At 43.1% G+C, this 26287-nt stretch overlaps 1 protein-coding gene across 1 annotated transcript in view; it reads right to left on the minus strand.

Annotated features, from left to right (window-relative positions):
• The window catches only part of PTH1R (parathyroid hormone 1 receptor), a 388901-nt gene that overhangs the window by 51070 nt on the left and 311544 nt on the right, over nucleotides 1–26287 (minus strand). The window contains exons 7-9 of the mRNA XM_033931838.1: nucleotides 25921–26074; nucleotides 6964–7024; nucleotides 3886–3952 (exon numbers count right to left, since the gene is read on the minus strand). Of these exons, the coding sequence (XP_033787729.1) occupies nucleotides 3886–3952; nucleotides 6964–7024; nucleotides 25921–26074 (282 nt within the window). The remainder of the gene's footprint in view (nucleotides 1–3885; nucleotides 3953–6963; nucleotides 7025–25920; nucleotides 26075–26287) is intronic.

Here is a 26287-nt window from a genome sequence, read left to right on the forward strand (position 1 = left end):
TTGACAGGTGGGTGGCTGCCGATTGTGGTACCATTTATAGAATCCGGGCCTAAATGTTAAGACACCCAAAGGAATATAATGGTCATCACATTATCAAAAAGATGTGCGGAGAATTGAGTTGGTTCAACGAATGGCCACCAGGATGGTCTCGGGACTCAAGAACCTCCCATATGAGGAAAGACTGAATAAATTGCAGCTATACTCGCTCGAGGAACGTAGAGAGAGGGGAGACGTGATTGAGACGTTTAAATATATCACGGGCCGCATCGAGGTGGAAGACGATATCTTCCTTCTTAAAGGACCTTCGACCACAAGAGGTCGTCCGCTGAAAATCAGAGGCGGGCAATTTCATGGCGACGCCAGGAAGTATTTCTTCACCGAAAGGGTGGTCGATCATTGGAATGAACTTCCACTGCAGGTGATTAATGCCAGCAGCGTGCTAGATTTTTAAAAAGAAATGGGATATGCGTGTGGGATTTCTAGCGGGATAAGTCTGAGGGTGGGTCATTAGCGTGGGCAGACTTGATGGGCTATAGCCCTTTTCTGCCGTCATATTCTATGTTTCCATGTTTCTATCTTAGCATTTAGCGTGCGCTAACCCGTTTAGCATCCTTTGATGTTCTCTGTTCCAAACCAAGGTCCATGCAAGATCCATAACCCATCCCATTATAATATAATCAGAAACAATTGTTTAGAAATATCCAAAATAACTGTGGTGTCCAAATGTTGGGTAGAAAGGGCTCATGAATATGATATACTGCTTTCGGTGGTGTAACGGAAGCAGCATTTCTCTTTCCCCAAGCAGGTTCACAATCTAAGTTTCTGCACCTAGGGCAAAGGAGGGTTAAAAATGCATTTTTTTAATGTAACAACAGCAACGGAAGGTTAATGGAAGGGCAACCGAGGGTTAATGTAACAACAGCAAATCAACAATAATCCATCTCTCTTCTATATCACTTTATAAGGCAGTTTCACCACTGATCCAACTCACTCCTGGCAAATAGAAAACAGACTTGCACCCAATCAGATTGTAATTTTGCTGTAGAAACAGCTTTTTATAGATATAATCCAGCCAATATTCAGCTGGCAGCAGACAGTGTGTTTATGTTTTTGTCCTCTGCCTGCACTAAAATTGGAAATGCAATACCAGGCCCTGTACAGGTTTCGACACTGAATTTCTGTTATTTTTTTAAAATTATTTTTAAAGCTGGATAGCACATGCCCAATTAGGTCAATATTCAGCCTTAATTGGCAATGGGCTAGCACATAAATCCCCCTTTTACTAAGCCGCAGTAGAGGTTTCTTCCACAGCCCGGAGTGCTAAATGCTCCGACTCCGCTAGGAGCGTCGGAGCAGCATTTAGCGCACTGGGCAGCTGTACCATGGCTCACTGTAGGAGAGGGAAGGGGGGAGGGGGCGGTAGGACAGCTATTCATGCATTCCTATTTATGTGCTAAAATTAGTTCTGAATATTGAGAGCTAACCAGACTCCGCCACTGACACGCCACCAAAACACCCCCAACATAGCCAGTTAGTACTTTTGGTACTGGAAATCACTGATTAGCGCCAGAGTCAGTTAAGTGCTGCTGACAATGACCGGATAGCTGCCTACAAGCAAGCTAACTGGTCGGTGGTTATTCCAGGCCAGTTAACTTCCTTTGAATAATGGCTGGACTATTTTATTTTTTTCTTCTGTTGCGGTATGTTATCCTTTTGCCTTTCAGTGACACTGAGGGCTCCTTTTACAAAGCCGCGCTAGCGGGTTTAACGCGGGCGACTTTTCATCACGCGCTAACCCCCGCGCTGGCCGAAATACTACCGCCTGCTCAAGAGGAGGCGGTAGCAGCTAGCGCGGCTGGCGGTTTAGCGCGCGCTATTACGCGCGTTAAACCGTTAGCGCGGCTTCGTAAAAGGAGCCCTAAGTTCAGACTCCCCATTTACTCAATTTCACATAAACATTTAACAGCAGCAAAATATTATTTACCCATTTCAACCAATATGGGATCAGCAGTAGCGATTTGTACAGGGTCAGAAGTTTCACCCATCCTCGCCTGTACCTTCTGGAATCTAACCTTATTGACCTGTACAAGCTAAGATTCATTTCATCCCCACCCATTCCCACCATTAATATCCTTCACCCCCACCTGTATCTACAAAAATTTATGCTATTAGTTACTTGCTTGCAGCCTTCTATTTCCTCTTGACCCTAACAGCCTCCCACATTTTGGGGGGCGGTATTCACTATCAACCAACTAGTGTTCCAAGCCTCATTCTGGTGCTCCAATTGCTTCTTTCAGTGCATTCCAAGCCTCATTTTGGCACCACCAAAGATTTTACTATATTCCAGTGGGAATCTCATGGCAACTTCTATCCCTTGGACATCCCTTAAGATCATCTTCCCTCCTTATAGGAAACCTGTATCAATTCCTTCCATCCCTGCAGGATTCCTATGGGTTCTGTGGGATTCCTGTGATCCTCATTCACATGCAACTCTCTAATCAGCACACCATTTTGTGTGAGTTTTATAGAAGGGCAAGCCCACCAGAAGTTTGAAGTAAATATTAGCTAAACAACACGGGCGAGTAATCTTCAGTGGCTTGCCAGTTAAGTTAGACGGCCAGATAGAGCTGACTAAAAGGGTAGTATGTCTTTGGCCATTAAGTAGCCAGCTAGCCTCTGAATATTGGCCTAGCTGGCCATATCTCAGCCAGTCAAAAATAGACTGAAATTTCAGTGCTGGTCACTGGATACAGCGCTGGAATTGAATTTCTGGTATTGCTGCGCAACGCGGGAGATTGCCAGCAATCGCCTGTGGGCTGAATACCATCCAGATACTATTTTACTGCATGTTAGTACACAAATTGAACACCCTTTTGAGCGGGGGAACATCTATGGTACCTGGTTCATAGACAACGGCGCGAAAGACAAAGGTGCGCACCGACAACTGAGCGCAAGACGGAGGCGCGCGCCGAAGAAAATTACAGTTTTTAGGGGCTCCGACGGGGGGTTTTGTTGGGGAACCCCCCCACTTTACTTAATAGACATCGCGCCGGCGTTAGGGGGGGCTTGGGGGGTTGTAACCCTTCACATTTTACTGTAAACTTAACTTTTTCCCTAAAAACAGGGAAAAAGTTAAGTTTTCAGTAAAATGTGGGGTTTACAACCCCCCACACCCCTCACAATGCCCCCACAACGCGGTGCGATGTCTATTAAGTAAAGTGGGGGGGTTCCCCCACACACGCCCCCGTCGGAGCCCTAAAAACAGTAATTTTGAGTGGCGCGCGCCTTCGCGCTGCGCTCAATTGTCTGGGCGCGCCTTTGTCCCGGCGTGCTTTTGACCTGACACCATGGTACCTAAATGTAGCCTGTTTTGGATTTAGAGTTAGAAAGGCACATATGTAAATATAAAACTCAAATCTAAATGCTGAATATATTCCAAAGAACTTTAATATGCTGTGAGACCTTCACATAAATGTATCTGTCACAGGTGTGCTTCTTAGTATTTTATGATAGCAGATGCATTTCTCAGAGGGAGGAAAGGAAAACATTCATCCTTTATCATCAGCCTATTATTACGATGGCAGCTGGTACTGAACATCTGCCAAGCGCATACTGTTAGATGGCATAAGCCAGGGGTGTCCAATGTCGGTCCTCGAGGGCCGCAATCCAGTCGGGTTTTCAGGATTTCCCCAATGAATATGCATGAGATCTATTAGCATACAATGAAAGCAGTGCATGCAAATAGACCTCATGTATATTCATTGGGGAAATCCTGAAAATCCGACTGGACTGCGGCCCTCGAGGACCAACATTGGACACCCCTGGCATAAGCTAACTTGTAGACCGGGGATGTCTTTTCTATGAAATAAGCAAACTTTAACTCACCACTATGGCAGCCAGGATAGGTGCCTGAAAAATCCATTTTAAAAGGCCGGCACTCAGATCCCAACACCTAGAAGGAGATATGTACCAAATAGTGATTATTACCCATAGAAAGATCATCACCTCAGAAATGTGTCTCTCAGATTTCATGTTTTGGGAATATCTAAAGAATATAAGACCAAAGACCTTCAAAAAAGCCTATTATCCTGTTTAAAATAATGGTCAATTCAGATCATTAGGAAGAAACCAACAGATGCCAACAAATATATTTATTTACCACAGATTAGTAAAAGGACCCCATAGTAAGCTGTTGATCCTAAATAAAACAAACCAAAAATACGCACAGAAACTCACCCATAAACAAAAAAAAAACCCAAAAGGAAATCTTGGCTCCATTTAGAGCAGGGCTGTCAAAGTCCCTCCTCGAGGGCCGCAATCGGGCTTACAGGATTTCCCCAATGAATATGCATGAGATCTATTTGCATGCACTGCTTTCATTTTGTGCTAATAGATCTCATGCATATTCATTGGGGAAATCCTGAAAACCCGACTGGATTGCGGCCTTCGAGGACCAACTTTGACACCTGATGATCAAATGTGATATATATAACAATAGGTGGACCTTTTTCGAAGATGCGCTAATTGTTTTAGCATACACAGATGATTAGCACACAGTAAATGCCAGGCAGCCCACTATATACCTATGGTCTGCATGGCATTAAGCCCCTCCTTTACAAACCCAAGCTAGCGTTTTTAGCACCGGCTGCTGCGGTAACAGCTCCGACGCTCATAGAATTCCTATGAGCACCAAGCTGTTACCGGCATGGCCGGCGCTCAAAACGCTAGCACAGCTTTGTAAAGAAGGGGCTTAATGCACTTTCTCCCCCCCCCCCCTTTTATAAAACCGCAAAAGCAGTTTTTAGCGCGGGCCGGTGTGCTGAATGCTCTGCACTGCTCCTGTCACTCATAGGAGTTCCTATGAGCATCGGGAGCAGGGCAGAGCAGTCAGCGTGCCGGCCTGCGCTAAAACCTGCTTCCGCAGTTATGTAAAAAATGGGTTTAGTTCATTAGTGTCCAATAAGGGCTTATTTTACAAAGCCACAGTAGCGATTCCTGGTTCATAGACAACGGCGCGAAAGACAAAAGCACGCGCCGACAATTGAGCGCAGCGCGTGCCGCCGCACCGCTCTAAATTACAGTTTTTAGGGGCTCCGACAGGGGGATTTGTTGGGGAACCCCCCCAGTTTACTTAATAGACATCGCGCCGCTGTTATGGGGGGTTTGGGGGGTTGTAACCATCCACATTTTACTGTAAACTGAACTTTTTTCCTAAAAACAGGGAAAAAGTGAAGTTTTCTGTAAAATGTGGGGGGTTACAACCCCCCCACACCCCCCACCACAACGCGGCGCGATGTCTATTCCACGCCCCCCCCCCCCCGTCGGAGCACTAAAAACAGTAATTTAGAGCGGCGTGGCGGTGCGCGCTGCACTCAATTGTCTGGGCGCGCCTTTGTCCTTGCGCGCTTTTGACCTGACACCGCGATTCCTGGTGCAGCAAATATGATGCAGTCCATAGGAATGAAAGGGGCTGCGTCGCGTTTGCCACACGGGAATGGCTACCATGGCTTTGTAAATGGAATCCTAAATTCATTAATGCACTACTAAGTACTACCTGGGTATTTTAATGAACAAGTATTTCACATTCAAAAAGCCGTTTTACTAATGCATGCTTAATATAGGAAAAATAAAATATACCGTCATATTAAAATGTTTTGCAGCAACGTGCCTGTCAGTGCAGACTAATTGCGTGGTATTTACATTTTTGTTAGGGGAAAAGCCCTATTTTGGGGCTGCTTTAAAAATAAGCTTAATGCCCAGGAAAGTCCTGCATTAAAAAGCACTAAGGCCCCAAATTCTGTAACCAGCACCTATTTCGAAGGAGCCCAACTACATAGGCGCCTATCTAAATTGAATAGCAAGCTCAATTAAGCTTTTTAATCAGCGCTGATTGAAACTTAGGCGCCTATCAAGAAAGAGCGATTCTGTAACAAGGCGCTTCTAAAAATTTAGGTGGCCTTTAAAAAAATAGGCGCTATACACGTTAGGCGTGGGTGTGGCATTGGGTGTCAGGTCAAAAGCGCGCCGGGACAAAGGCGCGCGCAGACAATTGAGCACAGCACGGAGGTGCGCGCCGCAGAAAATTACTGTTTTTAGGGCTACGACGGGGGGGCGTGGGGGGGACCCCCCACTTTACTTAATAGAGATCGCGCCGCGTTGTGGGGGCGTTGTGGGGGGTTTGGGGGGTTGTAACCCCCCCACATTTTACTGAAAACTTCACTTTTTCCCTGTTTGTCAGGAAAAAGTTAAGTTTACAGTAAAATGTGGAGGGTTACAAGCCCCCAAATCCCCCACAACGCCGGCGCGATCTCTATTAAGTAAACTGGGGGGGGCTCCCCAACAAAACCTCCTGTCGGAGCCCATAAAAACTGTAATTTTCTTCGGCGCGCGCCTCCATCTTGCACTCAGTTGTCGTCGCGCGCCTTTGTCTTTCGCGGGGTTGTCTATGAACCGTGGCATTGTGTTAGGCGCCTTGTTACACAATCACTGTTCTTAAGCGTACTTAAGCGCTCGCATGGGCGTCTAACTTTTAGTTGTGCCTAGAGCTGGCCTATTTAATGGGCGCCTCCAAAATAGATGCCACTCAACATGATTCACTAAACAGCACCCAATTTTACTTGAATCGCGCTGAACGGTGCCTATATCAGTGCCTAACTTTTGGCCGCTTCTTACAGAATTTGCCCTTAAGTCTATTTCTTGATGCTTTTTAGTAAAAGGGCCCCTAATAAATCAATGAGCACACCGAATTTAGGGCTTCTTTTACAAAGCCACGGAAGTTTTTACAAAGCCTCACGGTACTGTGGGCCCGGTGAGGTAAATGCTCTGACACTGATAGGAATTCTGTGAGCGTCGGAGCATTTACCTCTCTGGCCCATGGTAGAAACCTCTATTGTAGCTTTGTAAAAGCCAGCTTTAGACATGCAAAAAAAAAAAAAAAAAAGAGGAACAAATATAACAACTTACTCAGTATCTGCAAAAACAGCCCTCATACTGGCCCATAATGTAACAAATAGAACTGGAATTCCTGGAGATAACAGAAAAAAAAAAAAAATCATGAAAAAAAAGAAAAGTGACCATCTGTGTCAATATTATGACAGTGTAGGAGACATTCAAAAAGTTATGGAAGGGACTTATGGCCTCTTTTACAAAGCCGCGCTAGCGGCTGCTCTGTGCTAACAGCCCCGAAGCACATAGAGAATTAAAGGGCTTTAGGGCTGTTTCCGCGCAGCTTTGTAAAAGAGGTCGTTAGGCAGATGACTTAATCAACGTGGACTTTTTTTTTCCTTTCCAGACAATCCTAACGCTTGTGAAAAATTCCACAATGACAGAGGGAACCAGTGAAAATAATTAAGAAAAGGAAGAAAAAAAAAAACTAGCTAAGACAGGAGGATACCAGAAAACAGAAGCATAAGGGGCGGTATAGTGAACTAAGGAAAAAGGAAGAGGAATGTGTGAAAGGAAACTGAGAATAGATCAGTCTTTGTGCAGGAACAAGTGTGGTAGTGAAATGTGGTAGTGAAATGGTGTGGTAGTGAAATGGTGTGGTAGTGAAATGTGGAACCCCTGTTTCAGAGAACCCGCTTATATTAGCCGCTTATACTAGTCGACATTCAAATCTATCCCTGAAAACAGGCGTGATCCCGGAGGATTGGGAGATAGCCAATGTTACGCCCATCTTTAAAAATGAATCAAGAGGTGACCCTGGGAACTACAGAACGGTAAGTCTGACCTCAGTTCCGGGGAAAATGGCGGAAGCACTGATAAAGGGCAGCATCAATAAGCATCTACAAAGAAATAAGCTTCTAATAACAAGCCAACATGGCTTCTGCAAGGGAAGATTGTGCCTAACGAACTTATTACAATTCTTCGAAGGAATTAACAAGCGGATGGACAAAGGGGACCCCATAGACATCGTATACGTAGATTTCCAAAAGCCTTTGACAAGGTACCCCATGAACGCCTACTTAGGAAACTGAAGAACCACGGGATGGAAGGAGACGTTCATAGATGGATCAGGAATTGGTTGGCGGATAGGAAGCAGAGGGTAGGAGTGAAGGGCTACTACTCGGATTGGAGGAGGGTCACGAGTGGTGTTCTGCAGGGGTCGGTGCTCGGACCTCTGCTATTCAATGTATTTATAAATGATCTAGAAACAGGGACGAAGTGTGAAATAATAAAATTCGCAGACGACACCAAACTATTTTATGGGGCTAGGACTAAAGAGGACTGCGAAGATTTAAAAAGGGACCTGAACAAACTAGGAGAGTGGGTGATAAGATGGCAGATGAAGTTTAATGTAGAGAAATGTAAAGTCTTGGATGTAGGAAACAGAAACCCGAAGTACAGCTATACGATGGGAGGGCTGTTCCAAGTTCCAAGTTTATTAGGATTTTATATACCGCCTATCAAGGTTATCTAAGCAGTTTTTACAATCAGGTACTCAAGCATTTTTCCCTCTCTGTCCCGGTGGGCTCACAATCTATCTATGTTATTGGGTGAGAGTACCCAAGAAAGGGACTTGGGGGTAATGGGGGACGAGACAATGAAGCCGTCGGCACAGTGCGCAGCGGCTGCTAAGAAAGCAAATAGAATGCTAGGTATAATCAAGAAAGGTATTACAACCAGAACGAAAGTAGTTATCCTGTCATTGTATCGGGCGATGGTGCGTCCACATCTGGAGTACTGCATCCAATATTGGTCTCCGTACCTTAAGAAGGATATGGCGATACTCGAGAGGGTTCAGAAGAGAGCGACACGTTTGATAAAAGGTATGGAAAACCTTTCATACACTGAAAGATTGGAGAAACTGGGGCTCTTTTCCCTGGAGAAGAGGAGACTTAGAGGGGATATCATTGAGACCTATAAGATCATGAAGGGCATAGAGAAAGTGGAGAGGGACAGATTTTTCAAACTTTCGAAAACTACAAGAACGAGAGGGCATTCGGAAAAGTTGAAAGGGGACAGATTCAAAACCAATGCTAGGAAGTTCTTCTTCACCCATCGGGTGGTGGACACCTGGAAAGCGCTTCCAGAGGGCGTGCTAGGACAGAGTACGGTATTGGGGTTCAAGAAGGGATTGGACAATTTTCTGAAGGAAAAAGGGATAGAGGGATATAGATAAAGGATTGCTACATAGGTCATGGACCTGTTGGGTCACTTTGTGAGTGGACTGCTGGGCACGATGGACCTCTGGTCTGACCCAACAGAGGCACTGCTTATGTTCTTATGTATAATGCAAAAGAGTACAGTAATATTTTTATCTATTTATTAACTGCCTTTGGTCCCCTTTTACAAAGCCAAGATGGAGATTACTGAGCTGCAAATGAGGCATAGCCCATTCAATTCCTATGGGCTTCCTTACAGTTGATGTGCCGAGAATTACTACCAGGGCTTTGAAAAAGGGGCCCTTTATGAAGAAATTCACCCATGGCTATATATAGCAGGTACAGTTTAACATAAAACAATTTTGTTAACTCCATAACAATAGTAACATGACCAAATATAAGCATAAATAAAATCAATGAGGTAAACTTGGAAATGGCAAATTGGAACCCAGTAATAGGACTAATATGTTACTATACAAACATTTAACAGTACTGTAAAAACAATCATATAAATGTCAATAGTACAATATAAATGATAAGAACATAAGAATAGCCTTACTGGGTGAGACCAATGGTCCATCAAGCCCAGTAGCCCGTTCTCATGGTGGCCAATCCAGGTTTCAAGTTTATTAGGTTTCTTGATTAATCGCTTAATCAAATTTCTAAGTGATGTACATATTAAAATTTACATTTGTTAGGTGACAATACAATACATAAAAGTAATTAATTAAAAAAAAAACTAAATTACACTCAATTTAACATATTCTTAACATTAGGTAAGGAGGGATGAAATACACTTCATTAAAGTAAAGAGAAGACATTAAGGGAAAATACAAGAGGGTAACAAATAAAAAAATATAATAAAATAAAGTAGGGTAGTAAAATAATAAAATTAGTTTGCAAAGGCATCCTTGAAAAGAAATGTTTTTAAGTTACTTTTAAATTTTCCAAATTCCTTTTCCTCCCTTAAAGAAATAGGGAGAGCATTCCAAGTCTGCGGAGCAGTACATGAAAAGATAAATTGTCGTCTAGTGTTTATAATTTTCAATGAGGGAATAGACAATAAGTTTTGTTCATTAGATCTTAAAATTCTCTTTGCAGAATATGGAATTAATAACTTAAATAAGAAAGCGGGGCTCATATTATAGAGGGGTTTGAAGGTAATTATACAAAGTTTATACATTATTCTGTGAATAACTGGAAGCCAGTGAGCATTTTTAAGAAGTGGTGTTACATGATCAAACTTTCTAGATTTGGTTATTAGCTTGATTGATGCATTTTGTATAATTTGAAGATGTTTTATTTCATGTAAAGCAATTCCTTTAAAAAGAGAATTGCAATAGTCGATTTTAGACATCACCAAAGAGTGAATCAGGATGTTAAGTGATTTGGGACATAGAAATTTAGAAATAGATCGAATTTTACGTAACCTGTAAAAGGTAGTTTTCATGATGTTACTGATATGGTTGTGAAAATTAAGTTTGTTGTCGAAAATTACCCCTAAAATTTTAATATTTTTAACTGATTGTAGGGGGACATTTTGAATAGAGATAGGAATAACAAGAGGGAAACTATCCTTCCATGGAAAAAGCATAACATTAGTTTTTTTGATGTTAAGTGCCAATCTGTTTGTATCCAGCCAATGATAAATTTGGTCAAGTTTTTCATTAATCGCTGAGATTTCAATTGTATTATTGAAATCTCAGCGATTAATGAAAAACTTGTACCTAGTACCTGGTCAAAACCCAAGGAGTAGCAATATTCCAGCATCTCAAAGAATAACAAGATTCCGGAACCCCATTGAGAGCAACATTCCAGAGCTGAGATCGTGATGTCATAATGCCTCATTCCACAGTGCCTCAGAGCCAACCTCATCAGTGATGTTGTAATGGCTTAATTGTCCTATACTCGGCTCATGTAAGAACATAAGAATAGCCTTACTGGGTCAGACCAATGGTCCATCAAGCCCAGTAGCCCGTTCTCACGGTGGCCAGTCCAGGTCCCTAGTACCTAGACAGCATGGGAAAATATTCAAATAACATAGATATAATATGATGTTAGCATAATACCAATAAAATACCTAATTGGAAGCGTATTCGTGTAAAAAACTGTGATGATGTCTGTACAATACCGTTAAGCATCTTATTATATCATTGAAGTGGCAAATATAATTGAGCTATGTAAATGAAGATAAGATGGATAGTACAAAGTCAGTTGGGATAAACAGATAGGAGGCTAACCTGAAGGCAAATTATATGTACAGTTGAGTCTGTTACAGGGTGTACAGCAAATTAGTCCAGGTAAAAAGTGAGTGGATAGTTAATCACGACGTGTACTGTATTAAAGGCTTGGAAGAAGAGCCAGGCTTTCATCTACTTCTTGAAGTAGAGATAGACTTGAGTTAGACGTAGTTCCTCTGGGAGTGAGTTTCAGAGTGTGGAGGCTACACTTGAGAAGGTTTGCTGGTGGGTATGACATCATGGGATTACTTTTGAGGAAGGTACAGATTGTGATGCTCCTTGAGAGGACCATATACTGTAGATCTCAACAGTGTGTAACATAACATAACTTAAGAATTTATTTCTAGACCGCAATTACTGGAGGATTCAATGTGGTTTATAAAAGATTAGCTATAATACTTAGTTTGGAATGACAATGAATTAGTTTTTAAGAACTAAAGAACTTTGAAAACAAAACAAGGTTTTAATTGTTTTCTATAATGAAGATAAGAGATAGACTTGGGCCCTCTTTTACTAAGCTGCAGTAGAGGTTTTTTAACCGCAGCCCGGAATGCTAAATGCTCCAGCGCTCATAGGAATTCTATGAGCGTCAGAGCAACGTTGGAGCATTTAGCTCTCTGGGCTGCGGTAGAAACCGCTACCATGACTTGAGGGCCCATTGTGTCTGAGACAGAGACTGTGTCTGAATTCAAGAAAGCCTGGTATCTCTTAGAGAGAGGAAGAGATAATGGTTACTGTGGATGGACAGACTGGATGGACCATTTGGCCTTTATCTGCCATCATGTTTCTGTGTTTCTATAACCATAAAGCTCTATGACATCACAATGCAGGTGTAAAGAGCCTTAGCCAATAGGGAGAGGAGGAGATAGTAGATGGTGGGGATGGACATCATGCCATCATGTTTCTAGGTTTCTATAATCATAAAGCTCTATGACATCACAATGCAGGTGTAAAGAGCCTTAGCCAATAGGGAGAGGAGGAGATAGTGGGTGGTGTGGATGGACAGACTGGATGGACCATTTGGCCTTTATCTGCCATCATATTTCTATGAACCTTGAAAATCAAATATAGATTTTTAAATTTAGCCCTGTAAGGTACTAGTAGGCAGTGTGACTTAGTTGAAACTGGTGCAAACTCTTTTTGATTTGACCACTGTATAAGGCAGTGTTCTTCAACCTTTTGACACCTATGGACCGGTGGATATAAAATAATTATTTTGTGGACCGGCAGTTGAAGAACACTGGGCTAAGTCGTGGGCCAGACCCCACCCCCATAATGGTACTAATTGTAACACCATTTTTTCCATCCATTTTTCATATATACACACATACAATATAATCGTATTAACAACACATAATGGTTAACCACAAAATTAAAATACACAAAACACACTGTATGCTTTTCAACATTCATTCCTACCAGAAAACAGATAACCCCATGCAAATGCAGGACTAAAAGTAGTAATATTTACAAACAAACCCTAAGATGCAAGACTCTGCAAGCAGTACAACCCTAGAGAAATAGAAACAAATGCATTTCTTCCTGAACAGACAAATCAATCACTAAATTAAAAAAAAACAGACAAATCAATCACTAAATAAAAGCATTTCCCCTACCGTTGTTGTATCTCTTCCTCCACGTGCCTTGCCTTCTGGCCTGCCCCCCGCTGTTATCTTCGGGCTGGTCCACGGTGCGATCAACACGGCGTCTTTGGGTCGGCTCCCTCTTCCTGAGTGCTGCAGTGTACAAAGCTGTGGGCAGCGGCTCCTCGTGCCTCATCTGGAAGCCTTCCCTCTGATGTTGTGACGTCAGAGAGAAGGCTTCCGGTTCAGGCGCAGAACGCGCGTAGGAGCCTTTTCCCACGGCTTTGTGCCCTGCAGCACTCGGGGAGCCGGCCCGAAGACGCCACGTTGATCGCACCATGGGCTGGCGGCTGAAGAACACTGTCTTGGGCCCAATGGAGGTGCCGGCCCCGTGGATCGGCAGAAAATTTCTGCGGCCCGGCACCGGTCCACGGACCGGTGGTTGAAGAACATTGGTATAAGGCAGGGGTCTCAAAGTCCCTCCTTGAGGGCCACAATCCAGTCGGGTTTTCAGGATTTCCCCAATGAATATGCATGAGATCTATGTGCATGCACTGTTTTCAATGAATATTCATTGGGGAAATCCTGAAAACCCGACTGGATTGTGGCCCTCAAGGAGGGACTTTGAGATCCCTGGTATAAGGCATTACAGTTGTCCTGTCAGAAGACGTGTCTTTTCAGTATATGGAGAGAGATAAATCTAGTAGTATCCTAAGATTCCTGATCTGTGATTTTAAGGGGAGTTCATACCTACGAAAGGCTATTTTGAATTCATTTATTTAAGGTATAGAAATCCCAGGAACATGGAAATCATGATCTACCACTGAATCCTATTAAAGATAGGAGGGAGCTCAACATGATTTCATTTATCTAAACTAAACTAAACCTTAGGTTTGCATACCGCATCCTCTCCACCATCGTAGAGCTCGGCACAGTTTACAGGAGTTGGGAGAGAAAGGAACTCCAATGAAGGGTTAAAGGATAGAGAATGAAGAATAATTAGAGGGCTTAGAATGCCAAAGATGGAGTAAGTATTACATTTTTGAAAATTATGGTGAAACAGCAACAATTATTTGGTTTGGGGGAGGGGGGTTACTACAATTTAGTAAAAGAGCCTCTTACGGGGTAGTTGCTAAGCTTTTTTAAAATTCATTTATATAGCAGTACAATTTATCATGTCAGCCACTAACCTGTTTAAATCTCAGAAATGACTCACACAGTAATTTGGATTTTGTACAGGATCCCGCATCAGACCCACCACTATCATTTAAAGGGCTGTTGCAGATCTCATTAACCACCCACCGCATCAATAACCCTGCTCACAACTTCCTACACCTATCACTCTGGTTTCTGAAATTACCAGCCATCATTCGCTGCATTAAAGCCTGAAACGTCAAATTACTGCACATTAGTTGCATAAAATGCCATGCCGTAACTCTACGGCCACTGAATTTACTGCTGAGGGCATTCCCAGGCAAAAGCAGTTAGCAAAGAGAGAAACTTTTTCCTGAACGGTAAGTATAGGAGAGACAAAGCTACACAATCCAAAAAGCTTAGATAAAAAAAATCAGCACACTGGTGCCCGTCTTAATTTTGAGCATTTTTTCCCTCCCCCGACTATTGCTGGTTTGCTGGAGCTTTATCTACAATGAGGTTGGCCTGCAACACAGTGTATAGTGGAGTTTGCCTAAAGGACAACTTGTTTCAGCAAAGTAAAATAATAATAATAATTTATTCTTGTATGCCGCCAAGCCATCAGTTCAAGGCGGTTCAACAATAAGAAAAGGCTGGACAAACAGCGAATTAGAATTCAGATATCAAATGTTTCTCAAAAAAATACAAATTGCAATTAGGTCAAATATTTTTCAAACAATAAGTTTTAAGAGTTTTTTTTCGAAATAGATAATAAGATTGAGTTTGGGGAATAAGAACATTCCAACACAAATTCATTACATTAGCCTGAAATGCCGAGGTTTTTCCCTAGAATCTCTTATTATGACATGCTTTTACTGATGGAAACATCTTCGTGTTGATCATTAGTTTGGTGATGGTGGGGTCAATTTTTGCTGCCTGTGTCGCTAGAAGGCTGTCGTATAGTTTCTTACGTCGGGTTCCATTATGAGGGGGGAAGGTGAATAGGTTTTGAGTTTTTATTTTTGAGTTTTTATTTTTTTTTACTTTTCCATTTAAGCTGTGTTCCACGCAGCAGCGTTTGGTATATTTTATGATTTGGAGTTGTGTTTATGAATAACCTTCTTCTGGGGTCCGATGCATTCAGCATCCCTCCTGCCAATTTTTTATACCAGGGGTCGTTCATGGGGGGGGAGGAGTCAGCAGGAGAGGGACCATCAATGGGGGCTTTTAAAAAAAAAAAATGGGGCAGATATTGTGCGTGTGTCTTTTTTAAATGGCATAACATCTGTGCCATTTAAAAAAGACAAAAGTCTCAACAGCTGAGTGGCAGGAGGCTGTTTTGGCGCATCCCCTGCCATGCAGCTATTTGGGCTTCCTCTGTGCATGTGTTGGTCGCTCTCACAGCGACTGATCGGACGGGATTAGGGCGAATCTCCGTGCAAATAATTTGCACGGAGACTTGTTGGTACATCAATCGCTATTCCAGAGTCGGCCAACAGCGACTTACACGATCTTAACGACTGTGCTTTGTGCATCTAGCCCTTAGATCACTGAAGAAGGGAGCAGTAGAAGAAAGCACTATTTTGTACCTCTCCTTAATTGGTTCCATTTGAACATGTTAATAGATACTACTACTATTTATTAATATTTCTATAGCACTCTCAGATTACAAAATAGGCACATATCCATGTACATTCTGGCACTTACTGGTTAAAAGCCTCATAAGAAGGTGTTGGTTTTAACTATAGGTAAATTGTTCTTTCTGCTAGGCACCTTAGCAAATACATATGTAGTTACCAGAGCTGACCTCTCAGTATTTTACAAAAGGCTTCGTTTTCAGCACAGCCTTTTGTAAAATACAAGCCGAACTGAGCATGTCCTGACCTGAATGATCTATCTAACATGAAAGATGCCAACATTGCCTATCCATAGTACAAACTTAATGCTAACTCAATTTGTATCCTTTCTACAACTTTTAATCCAGGTCCATAAGGGTCCATAAGGATCAGAGAGGCAATCTCCAGCATGCATTCTCGCTCTCACACACAAAATGATTATTACAATAAGAAATCTTAGAAATAAAGGTTTCCAAAACATATTGTGGGAGGATAGATTTTTATTGGACTAATATAATACATTTATGATCAGCTGTTGGGAATCACGGGTTCCTTCACAAGCCAAAGCACAACAAGCTAAAAATGGCGTATGTATATACAAGAAAATTGCAGGTTGAATTATAGTTATGGTATGGTGGTGGGTGTCCTGAAAGCTATAAAGGCCCACTGGGAAATAGGATGGCACCATTTTAGGGACGCAAGAAAGGTAGCAGACAAACGGCAAAATGAATAACCACAGAAAGCCGAGAACTGCAGCTAGATCTTTGTAGTTTATGAATAGAGCTGGTGTTAGACAGCAAGTGTGAACTAGGACCTAAAAGAGAGAGGAAAAAATATTTTTACGGTGCACATTTAGCGCGTGCTAAATCGGTTAGCGTACCTTAACCCTTTCAGGACCATAAGGATCGTAGGCCAATTTTTGTGGTTTTGACGACATTTTTATGGTAAAAAGGGCTTGCAGATGCCAAAAAATTGATTTTTTTTGTGAAATATCATTATTTTTATTTAAAAAAATCACACTTCTGGCTTATGGACAGTGTGGCAAGTGAATCTTCTCGTCAATCTAGCAACGACGCTAATGAATGAATGTCGGAACCAGTTTGTTTACATAAAGGCAGTATCATATGGAATCCGTACATATCAAATTTAGAACTGTAGACTATCCCAATCAAAATTTATAGGATTTTAAAGTTATGGGACAAATATGTCCCTTGGTCCTGAAAGGGTTAATAAAAAGTCCCCTAAGTAGCGTAATAAAAAAATTTGGCCCATGACTTAGCCTATGTTTTAGATTTTGGCCCCTTATATGATTGGGTTTGACACCCCTGTTCTAGATGGAGCTGCTTTGCCTCTTAAGAGTCTGTTATAGAGTCCAGACTGAGTTGTGTCGTACATTTATGGTAATTTTGGTTCTTGCTTGCTCTGACTATTCAAGCAAGGACCAGTTTTCAATGGCATGGTCAATTACCAAGCCATTTAACCTATTGAAAATCAATTAAGTTTCATTCCATTCTCCCCCCCCCCCCTTCCCCAATCTCTTTTTACAAAACCGCACAAGTGGTTTTTAGCACCGGCCAGCGATGAATGCTCTGTGCTTTTCCGATGCTCATGGGAGGGAGGGGGGCTAGTTAGGCATCCGTGATTAGAGCCCCAAAAGCGCATCCATGTAATAGGTATAAAACCACTTTGGTTGTATTGCAAAAAGGTGGTGTTTCAAATCCATGACCATCTACTCTTATTTCAAAAAATAAATTAGCATGAATTAAAACTAGTTAAGATGTTACCGTATAGGTTAATTCATATTACATCTATATAAAGTAGTATGCATTAAATTTAAGGCCATCTAATAAATCAACTGCAAACTAACAAATGCACTACCCTAATATCTTTCACAGCCACCTTATATTTGGGAAATGTTACCTCAGCAACTCCCTAGTGTAGCACAGAAGTTCAGTTCTCTGAAACGAAGGGGTCCTTTTATTAAGGTGCACTAACCGATTTAGCGAGCACTAAATGCTAAGGCATCCATTATATTCCTATGGGCATCTTAGCATTTAGCGCGCGCTAAAATTGGTTAGTGCACCTTAAAAAAAAAGGACCCCTAAGTCACTGTGTAGGTATTCTACTAATTAACCCCTCCCTTTTATGAAATTGCATTAGGCTCTTTTATCGTCGGCCACGGAGGTATTAGCTCCGACGCTCATAGGAATCCTATGAGCCTCGGAGCAGTTACCGCCGCTGCCAGCGCTAAAACCCGCGCTACGCATTAGGAAAGGTGGGAGATAGTAAAGTGATCTGAGCATTGCCTTTATAGCATTCACAGTCCCAAAATGAGGCGGCCGAATCAAAATGAGATCTCCCCTCACCGCAGCGCACAGCACTGCCTCTGATCTGCCACAGTTTAGTATTTTTTTTAACGTCTCTTCTGAGCTGAATCCTCAGGCGACTCGGTCTCGAGGGTCAGCCCGTGCATGACCTTGCGGTTGCCATCAAGATCTCCTCGGTCAACAGGACAGGCAAGCAAAGCGGCAAAGCCTTTCGAGCAATTTGCTGGTCTGTGCCTTCTCCAGCCTTTCGCCTTCACCGCCCTGTCGGCAGTCTACGGGCAGAGTTCTGCTGGGTACTGATGCTGGATTTGACTTCTATAGCATCCACATTGTATGCGCTGTGCATGCCCAAACAATATGCACAGTGTGTACAATGCAGGTCCTATAAGGTCAGGCATTGCCACTCATCTGGATGAGGCTGAAACTCCTCAGTGCAACTGACGCTGAAACTCATGTTCTTTAGCCACATCAGTGAAAGGAGAAGGAAGAGGCAACAGGAGGCAAGGACAGAAAAAAAAGGCCTACAACACTTAGAGGGTAATTTTATAAGAGGGTACCTACTACTGCTACTATTTATCATTTCTATAGCACTGAAAGGCTTACACAGCGTTGCACATTTAATATACAATAGATGGTCCCTGCTCAGAAGAGCTTACAATCTAATTTGGACATCTCAGGGTTGGGGAGATTCTGGTAGAGGAAATGATACAATGGGTATATAGGTATCTTACAGTGAATGGGAGTTAAAGAGTTAAAAGCGGCTTCAAAAAAGTGGGCTTAAAGCTTGGATTTGAATGCTGCTAGAGAGGGAGCATGACATGTTGATTCAGGCAGCCTGTTCCAGGTATACGGCGCGGCAAGAAAGAAGGGATGGGGTCTGGAGTTGGCAGTGGAGGAGAAGGGATGAGATATGAGAGACTTATCCGATAAACAGAGTTTATGGGTGGGGGAAGCATAGGGGGAGATAAGTGAAGTGAGATATTGGGAGGGGGGGGGGCTACCTAAAGCAAAAAAAAAATAAAAAATCTAAAACAAGGCCTTTTGAAAATCTGTTTTAAAAAATAGTGTAAGCACTTAGGTGCTTTTATAAATTAGGCATCCAGAATCAGCCCCGACAGCGTGCACATTTGTGCCCACACATTTACACCTGCTGTAGAAATGGTGCCCGTTTGTGTGGGTATTCTACATGGTTCATAGACAACGGCGCGAAAGACAAAAGCGCGTGCTGACAATTGAGCGCAGCGAGCGCCACCGCGCCGCTCTAAATTACAGTTTTTAGGTGCTCCGACGGGGGTTTTTGTTGGGGAACCCCCCCAGTTTACTTAATAGACATCGCGCCGGCGTTATGGGGGGTTTGGGGGGTTGTAACCCTCCACATTTTACTGTAAACTGAACTTTTTCCCTAAAAACAGGGAAAAAGTGAAGTTTTCAGTAACATGTGGGGGGTTACAACCCCCCACACCCCCAACGCCCCCACAACGCGGCGCAATCTCTATTATTATTATTATTATTATCGGAGCACTAAAAACAGTAATTTAGAGCGGCGCGGCGGCACGCGCTGTGCTCAATTGTCTGGGCGCGCCTTTGTCCCGGCGTGCTTTTGACCTGACACCATTCTACATGCTTTTCAGTATTTTAATGTGTGCGTTTCTCGACTGCGCTTCCATTCTGCCCAGACTGTTACCACCAGGAAATACCTGTGTGTGATTCACGTATAAGTCCATATGAACTTTGGGTCTGAGCACGTTTTATGCCCCTGGACAATTTTTATAAGAGCCCTTTTCCACCTGTTAACACGGTTTGCACACATGAGCAATGGCTTATAAAATTACCCCCCTTCATCAGACAACAAATATGCATATACAGATAAACCAAAACTTTGAAGACCTCAGTCGCTCCTGAGAAAGTCTTGTGATTTTTGACATGGATGCCCCTTGTTTATTTACAGTTCATAAAACAGATCATGGACCTTCAAGTTATTCGATGAGCAAATCTAGGTTAGATAGCATGCTGTATTTATGAAGCATGGAAAATGCTGGAAGACATAGAGGGGCATTAAATATAAGGGTTCCTTTTACAAAGGTGCGTTAGGGCCTTAATGTGCAGAATAGCGAGCGCTAAAATTCTGCACGCGCTAGCCACTACCGCCTCCTCTTGAGCAGGTGGTATACTTCTCCCTCGTCATTTGCGGGGGATACAGGCAGAGCCGGACCGCGAATGCCGAAAAACCGCAATTATCTGGCTCTGACCCACCCCCACCTCCCTGCCGTCTTCCCGGCCTTACCTGGTGGTCTAGAGGGCTTTCAGGGCAGGAGCGATCTTCCTACGCTCCTGCCCCGTGCAGATCGCCATCAGGAAATGGCTGTAGGGAGTTCCCGACGTAGTCTCGAGAGACTACGGGAACTCACAGCAGCTATTTCCTCATGGCGATCTGCACAGGGCAGGAGCATAGGAAGATCACTCCTGCCCCGAAAGCCCTCTAGACCACCAGGTAAGGCCGGGAAGGCGGCAGGGAGGAAAAAAAGATGGGATTTTTTTTTTACATGAAGACTGTTTTTTTTAATTTTCCCCCTCCCCAGAAAAAAAATTGCGATTATATGAAACCGCGCGTGCAGGAACCGCGAATGGGGAGGGGGAAGTGTAGTTTTTCAGGTAGCGCGTGCTAATCCGGTGCGTGCGCTAAAAACGCTAGCGCACCTTTGTAAAAGGAGCCCTAAGTCTGACTTTGGACGTATCCCGCAAGAGGTCCAAAGTCGTAGGCGGAGAAACAGCCATTTGCACAACCAGAAACACCGCAAGATGTACTTTTTTTTTTCTTTTTTTTTTATTGCCTACATAAATGTCTTGGCTGCGCGGACATCCAACCTTAGGACGTCCAACTTTGTTCACCATTTTCAACCACAAAAAATGCCCACGTTCAAAATGTTAAAAGTCGGCCCATTCTGGTGGAATTCATGATGCCATATTTTTAAGATGGAAAGAGCAATATCGATACAAAAAGGGACATATAATAACTTTGTAAAGATATGGGGGCCATTGGCAAAGTATTGCGATGAATAGTCATCAGTTCTTTTCCTTTTCTTTCTTAGCTGTATTTAGCACACTCAAGGGGGAGGGTGAACTTGGGGAGTAATTTTATAAGATATGTTATATAACATGAGTATATTCTATTTTAGTTGAAAATGTGATGAAGGGTGGGGATTATTACACTATTAGATTTTGTGTTAGATATTATAGTGCTATGTTGGAATTACTTGTATGATGTATTTTTGTGCACTTGTTTTGATTTGAAAATGAATAAAGATTTTTTAATTAAAAAAAAAAAAAAAAAAAGCCAGCCCATTTGGGCATGGGAGGGGGCCAGCATTGTAATAGACTGGCCACACAGACATGCCAATAGAGCAGCGTGGCACCTTAGAGGGCACTGCTGTGAGCTTCACATAAAGGGTGCCAGAAATATATCTCACCAAAACCCCCTTCTAATGTATGGCGAGCCCTCCAAAACTCCCCCCAATTCTACTATACCCACCGGTCTACCACCCCAATAGCCCTTTGGCTGGAGGTACCACCTATATGGCAGTATAGTAGGAGTTTGGTGGGACCACACTTTCAACTATAAATATAGTGGTTAGTGGCTTATGGGTCTGGGTCCTCCTCTCTATAGCTGACTAGCCCACTCACTAGCCCGCTTAAGACACCTGTGTGATGCTCTACTAGAATTTGCCATACTAGGTGCTACTATTCTACAGACAGGTATGTACTTTTTCATTATGATTTTTTGGGGATTGGAAGGGGGTCAGTGACCACTGCGGGAGTGTGGAGGAGGTCATAGCGTAATCCCTCCAGTGGTCATTAGGTCAGTTTGGGTACCATTCTGGCACTTAGACGCTTTTAAAACAAGTCTAACTCATAATGTCTAAGTCAGGGCTGCCCAAGTCCGATCCTCGAGACCTACAGGCAGGCCGGGTTTTCAGGATATCCACAATGAACATGCATGAGAGAGATTTGCATACCAAGAAGGCAGTGCAGGCAAGTCTTTCTCATGCATATTCATTGTGGATATCCTGAAAACCCGGCCTGCCAGTAGATCCAGAGGACCAGACTTGGGCAGCCCTGGTCCAAGTTCTATCCAGGACGTCTTGGGAAAGGTTCAATTATTACTTCAGGACATCCAAGTCTAAGCCTGCCCAAAACCCGACTCCAACATGCCGCCCTTTAGTTTTGGACGCCCTCAGCTAGGAGGCCTCGCAAGATGTCCAGAAAGACGGTTTTGAAAATCAACATTTCGATGATCTTGCAAGTTCCGATTTATGCTGGGGGTTTTGAAAACCCCCCGAATAGAATTCCAGGGTCATTTAATCTGCCTGTTAGAGTGGGTGGGCAGAGACCTCACAGCCCAAATCCTGCCTTTTCCACTGATACTTTTTCTGACCTTAAGCAATTCACTCCCCCTTCCTCTCTTCCCCTCAGACTCTAACGTAAATTATACCTAATGCATTTGATTTGCAACTCATTTTAAGCTTAGAATTGTAATTGCACATTGAAAGTTCTGATTTTCCCTTTGCTTAAACACATCTCAGGGCATTTTTCTTTCAATTCTTTTACTCCTTTTTTTAAGGTTCAAATGTTTTTGTTTGGAACAGGGTATCAGAGTTAAAATAAAATGTCAGACTCTTTCGTGGATGTTAATTCCATCAACATTTGTTGTAAGTGGATGCAGCCAGTATTAGAGCAAGAGTTATGTCCTCTATAAAGCTGCTTCCTACCTGGGCAGCCAGTAGCAAAAGCAAGGTGTATACTGCATGTATCCATTTGACTTTAGCGCATCAACCAGAATTAGCTGCACAACTTTGACTAAATGTTGGTTAATATCGGCACTATCTAGAAACATAGAAACATGACGGCAGATGAAGGCCAAATGGCACATCTACTCTGCCCATCCGCAGTAACCATTTTCTCTTTTCTCTCCCTCTCTCTGAGAGATCCCACGCGCCTATCCCAGGCCCTCTTGAATTCAGACACGCTATCTGTCTTCACCACCACTTCCAGGAGACTATTTCATGCATCTACCACCCTTTCTGTGAAAAAGTATTTCCTCAGATTACTCCGGAGCCTATCACCCTTTAACTTCATCCTATGCCCTCTCATTGCAAAGTTTCCTTTCAAATGAAAGAGACTCGACTCATGCACATTTAAATTTAAATGTCTCTATTATATCTCCCCTCTCCCATCTTTCTTCCAAAGTATACAGATTGAGATCTTTAAGTCTGTCCCCATACGCCTTATCATGAAGACCACACACCATTTTAGTAGGCTTCCTCTGGACCGACTCCATCCTTTTTATCTTTTTGAAGGTGGGGGCCTCCAGAATTGTACACAATATTCTAAATGAGGTCTCACCAGAGTCTTATACAGGGCCATCAATACCTCCTTTTTCCTGCTGGCCATACCTCTCCCTATGCAACCTAGCATCCCTCTAGCTTTCGCCGTCACCTTTTCAACCTGTTTGGCCACCTTAAGATCTTCACGTACAATCACACCCAAGTCCCGCTCTTCCGTCGTGCACATAAGTTCTTCATTCCCTCCTTTCCCCCCCCTCTCGAAACAACGCTAAATGCACCTCCAAGATAAATGGCTAATTTCTAGTCACGAGTGGTCCAAACAACAATTAATCAGTCTGCGTGGCAGGAAATTAAAAAACGTAAGAATTGTTTGATTATCACTAATGCTCCTTGCAAGCATCTTGAGAGAGTCATGAACATCAGGCCTTAGCTTAGCAGCATGATGATCCAAGGCAGTGGCATAGTGAGAAGCTCCCGGGGTGATGGCACCCTTTCCCTGCCCTCTTTTCTGCCCTCCCCCTCCCTCTCCGCTGCTTCCCAACCCCCCGTCACAGCAACCCCTTCCGTTATCCCGTGCCATGCTTACCAGTTGGTGCCGGGGCTGTACAAGGGTGGAGTAGGGGAAGAGCCAGGTGTTACATGGGCACCGGCAAAATCCATCGCCTGTACCCACGTAGCTAACTGGCAATGTAGGTCCGCACAGAAGCCTGAGCCAACTGCATGTAATAAACTATGCAAATATGGCACTGAATATCAGTTGTATCCATATAACTCTTGGAACCACCAAAGACCTAGATATTTCATGGCAATACTAATACTACTTATCATTTCTATAATGCTGCTAGACATACGCAGTGTTGTACATTAAAAATGTAAGAGACACTTCCTGCTCAATAGAGCTTACAATCTAATTAAAACAGACTAATGAGAAATAGGGGTTAGGAAATTTCTCACAGAGGAAGTGATGAAACAGACAAGGGTACTTTACAAGTGAGTAGGGGGTAAGGAGTTAAAAGCAGCCGCGAAAAAGTGGGCTTGTGGAGGGGGCATTTTCAATAGTACGTCTAAGTGACTTTGGATGTATCCCACAAGACGTCCAAATAATGGGGAGGGGGGGAAGGGACATCCATTTTGAAAACGCTAGACGTCCAATTTTTCTTTTTTCCAAAATGACCTATTTTGATGTCTTGGCCCTTGGGATGTGTAACTTTTTTGACCATATTTAATTGCAAAAAACGTCCATGTTCAAAATGTCCAAATCAAGCCCATTTGGACGTGGGCGGGGTCAGCATCTTAATGGACTGGCTTCGCAGACATCTCAACAGGGGCAGTGAGGCACCTTAGGAAGCACTAAAGACTGCCAGATACATATTTCACCAGAAACCCCTTTTAGTGTACGGTGAGCCCTCCAAAACTCCCCCCAAATCTACTATACCCAACTGTCTATCACCCTAATGGCTCTTATGGCTGCATGTGTCACCTGAATGGCAGTACAGTAGGTTTTGATGGCCTCACACTTTCCACCATGAATGTAGTGGTTACAGTGGCTTATGGGCCTGGATCATCCTCTCTATGGTTCACTGGCCCACCCACCAGGCTACTTAAGTCACCTGTGTGCAACTCTGACACTAGGCTTTCCCATACCAGAGGCTGCTGTTCTAGAGACAGGAATGTACTGTTTCATTTATATCTTTGAGGGGTGGGAAAGAGTTAGTGATCACTGTGGGAGTATGGAGGGGTCATTTCTTACTCCCTCCAGCAGTCATCTAGTCAGTTTTAATACCTTTTCGGCCCTTATTTGCTTTTAAAACAGGTCTAACTCATCACATCTAAATAATGTCTCGGACATCTTGAAAAAGCTTTGATTATCCCTGCTAGACGTCCGAGTGCTAAACCTTCCCAAATCCCACCAAGCCAAGCCTCTTACATGCCCCCTTAACATTTAGGCATCCTGGAGGGTGAATACCCTGCAATACATGTAAAACATTGTTTCAAAAATTGGCACTTGGATGTTTTGGCAATTAAAACGTCCAAGTGCCAGTTTATGCTGGGTTTTTTTGGATGTTTTTGTCTTTTGAAAATGAGCCCCTTAGCCTGGATTTGAAAACTGCTAGAGCGGAGCTTAGTGTACTGATCCAGACAGTCTGTCCCAGGCATACGATGCAGCAAGATAGAAGGGATGGAGTCTGGAGGTAGAAGCAGAGAATAAGGGTACAGATAAGAGAGACTTTCCCAATGAACGGAGCTCCCAGGGAGGAGTATAATGAACAATAAGAGAGAAGAGATACTGAGGAACTGCAGAGTGAATGCACTCGTAAGTCAATAAATACCCGGAAAAGGTCTGGGACGCAACATCTGGGTCTAAATTAGCCAGCAGTGATGAGTTTTCAAGAAAAAGCTGTCCACCACTGGTTGACTATTGATCAGAATAGAGTTACAACAGTCAAACTAGTGATGCACACACACAGCTTGTGTTACTCAAGGTTAACTCTTTTATGCTGGCAAATTTAAAATGTGACTATAAAGATATCATTCTTAAACTGTAACAGGAAACGAACAAAGCAGTGTACTTACCCCATCCAAATAATGTGAATCCCCAGAGATACTTTTTGTCTGAGAAAAATGCCATAAAGATGAGGCTATGGAGGTAGAGACCTTCTACTAGAATCCAGTAGTAGTTGGTGGCCAGAAAATAGAGGAAGAAGGTGACAGCTATCTTGCAGCCTACCTAAAGAAAAAACAGAACGGCAGAGACATACATGAGTAAACTCGATTGCGATGTGATATGCAATTGTCTCCATACACCTGTGGCCGGTGGCCTAGGTCTACATAAGGAGAAACACATGAGTTATCTTTGCTTTCTCAACTCATCCTAAAGTGTTCTCACCTTTGAAATGGGAGTTGGAACACTCCGATTAAGGGCTCCTTCTACTAAGGTGTG

This window comes from Geotrypetes seraphini, chromosome 2 (assembly GCF_902459505.1).
Source record: "Geotrypetes seraphini chromosome 2, aGeoSer1.1, whole genome shotgun sequence".
NCBI lineage: Eukaryota > Metazoa > Chordata > Amphibia > Gymnophiona > Dermophiidae > Geotrypetes > Geotrypetes seraphini.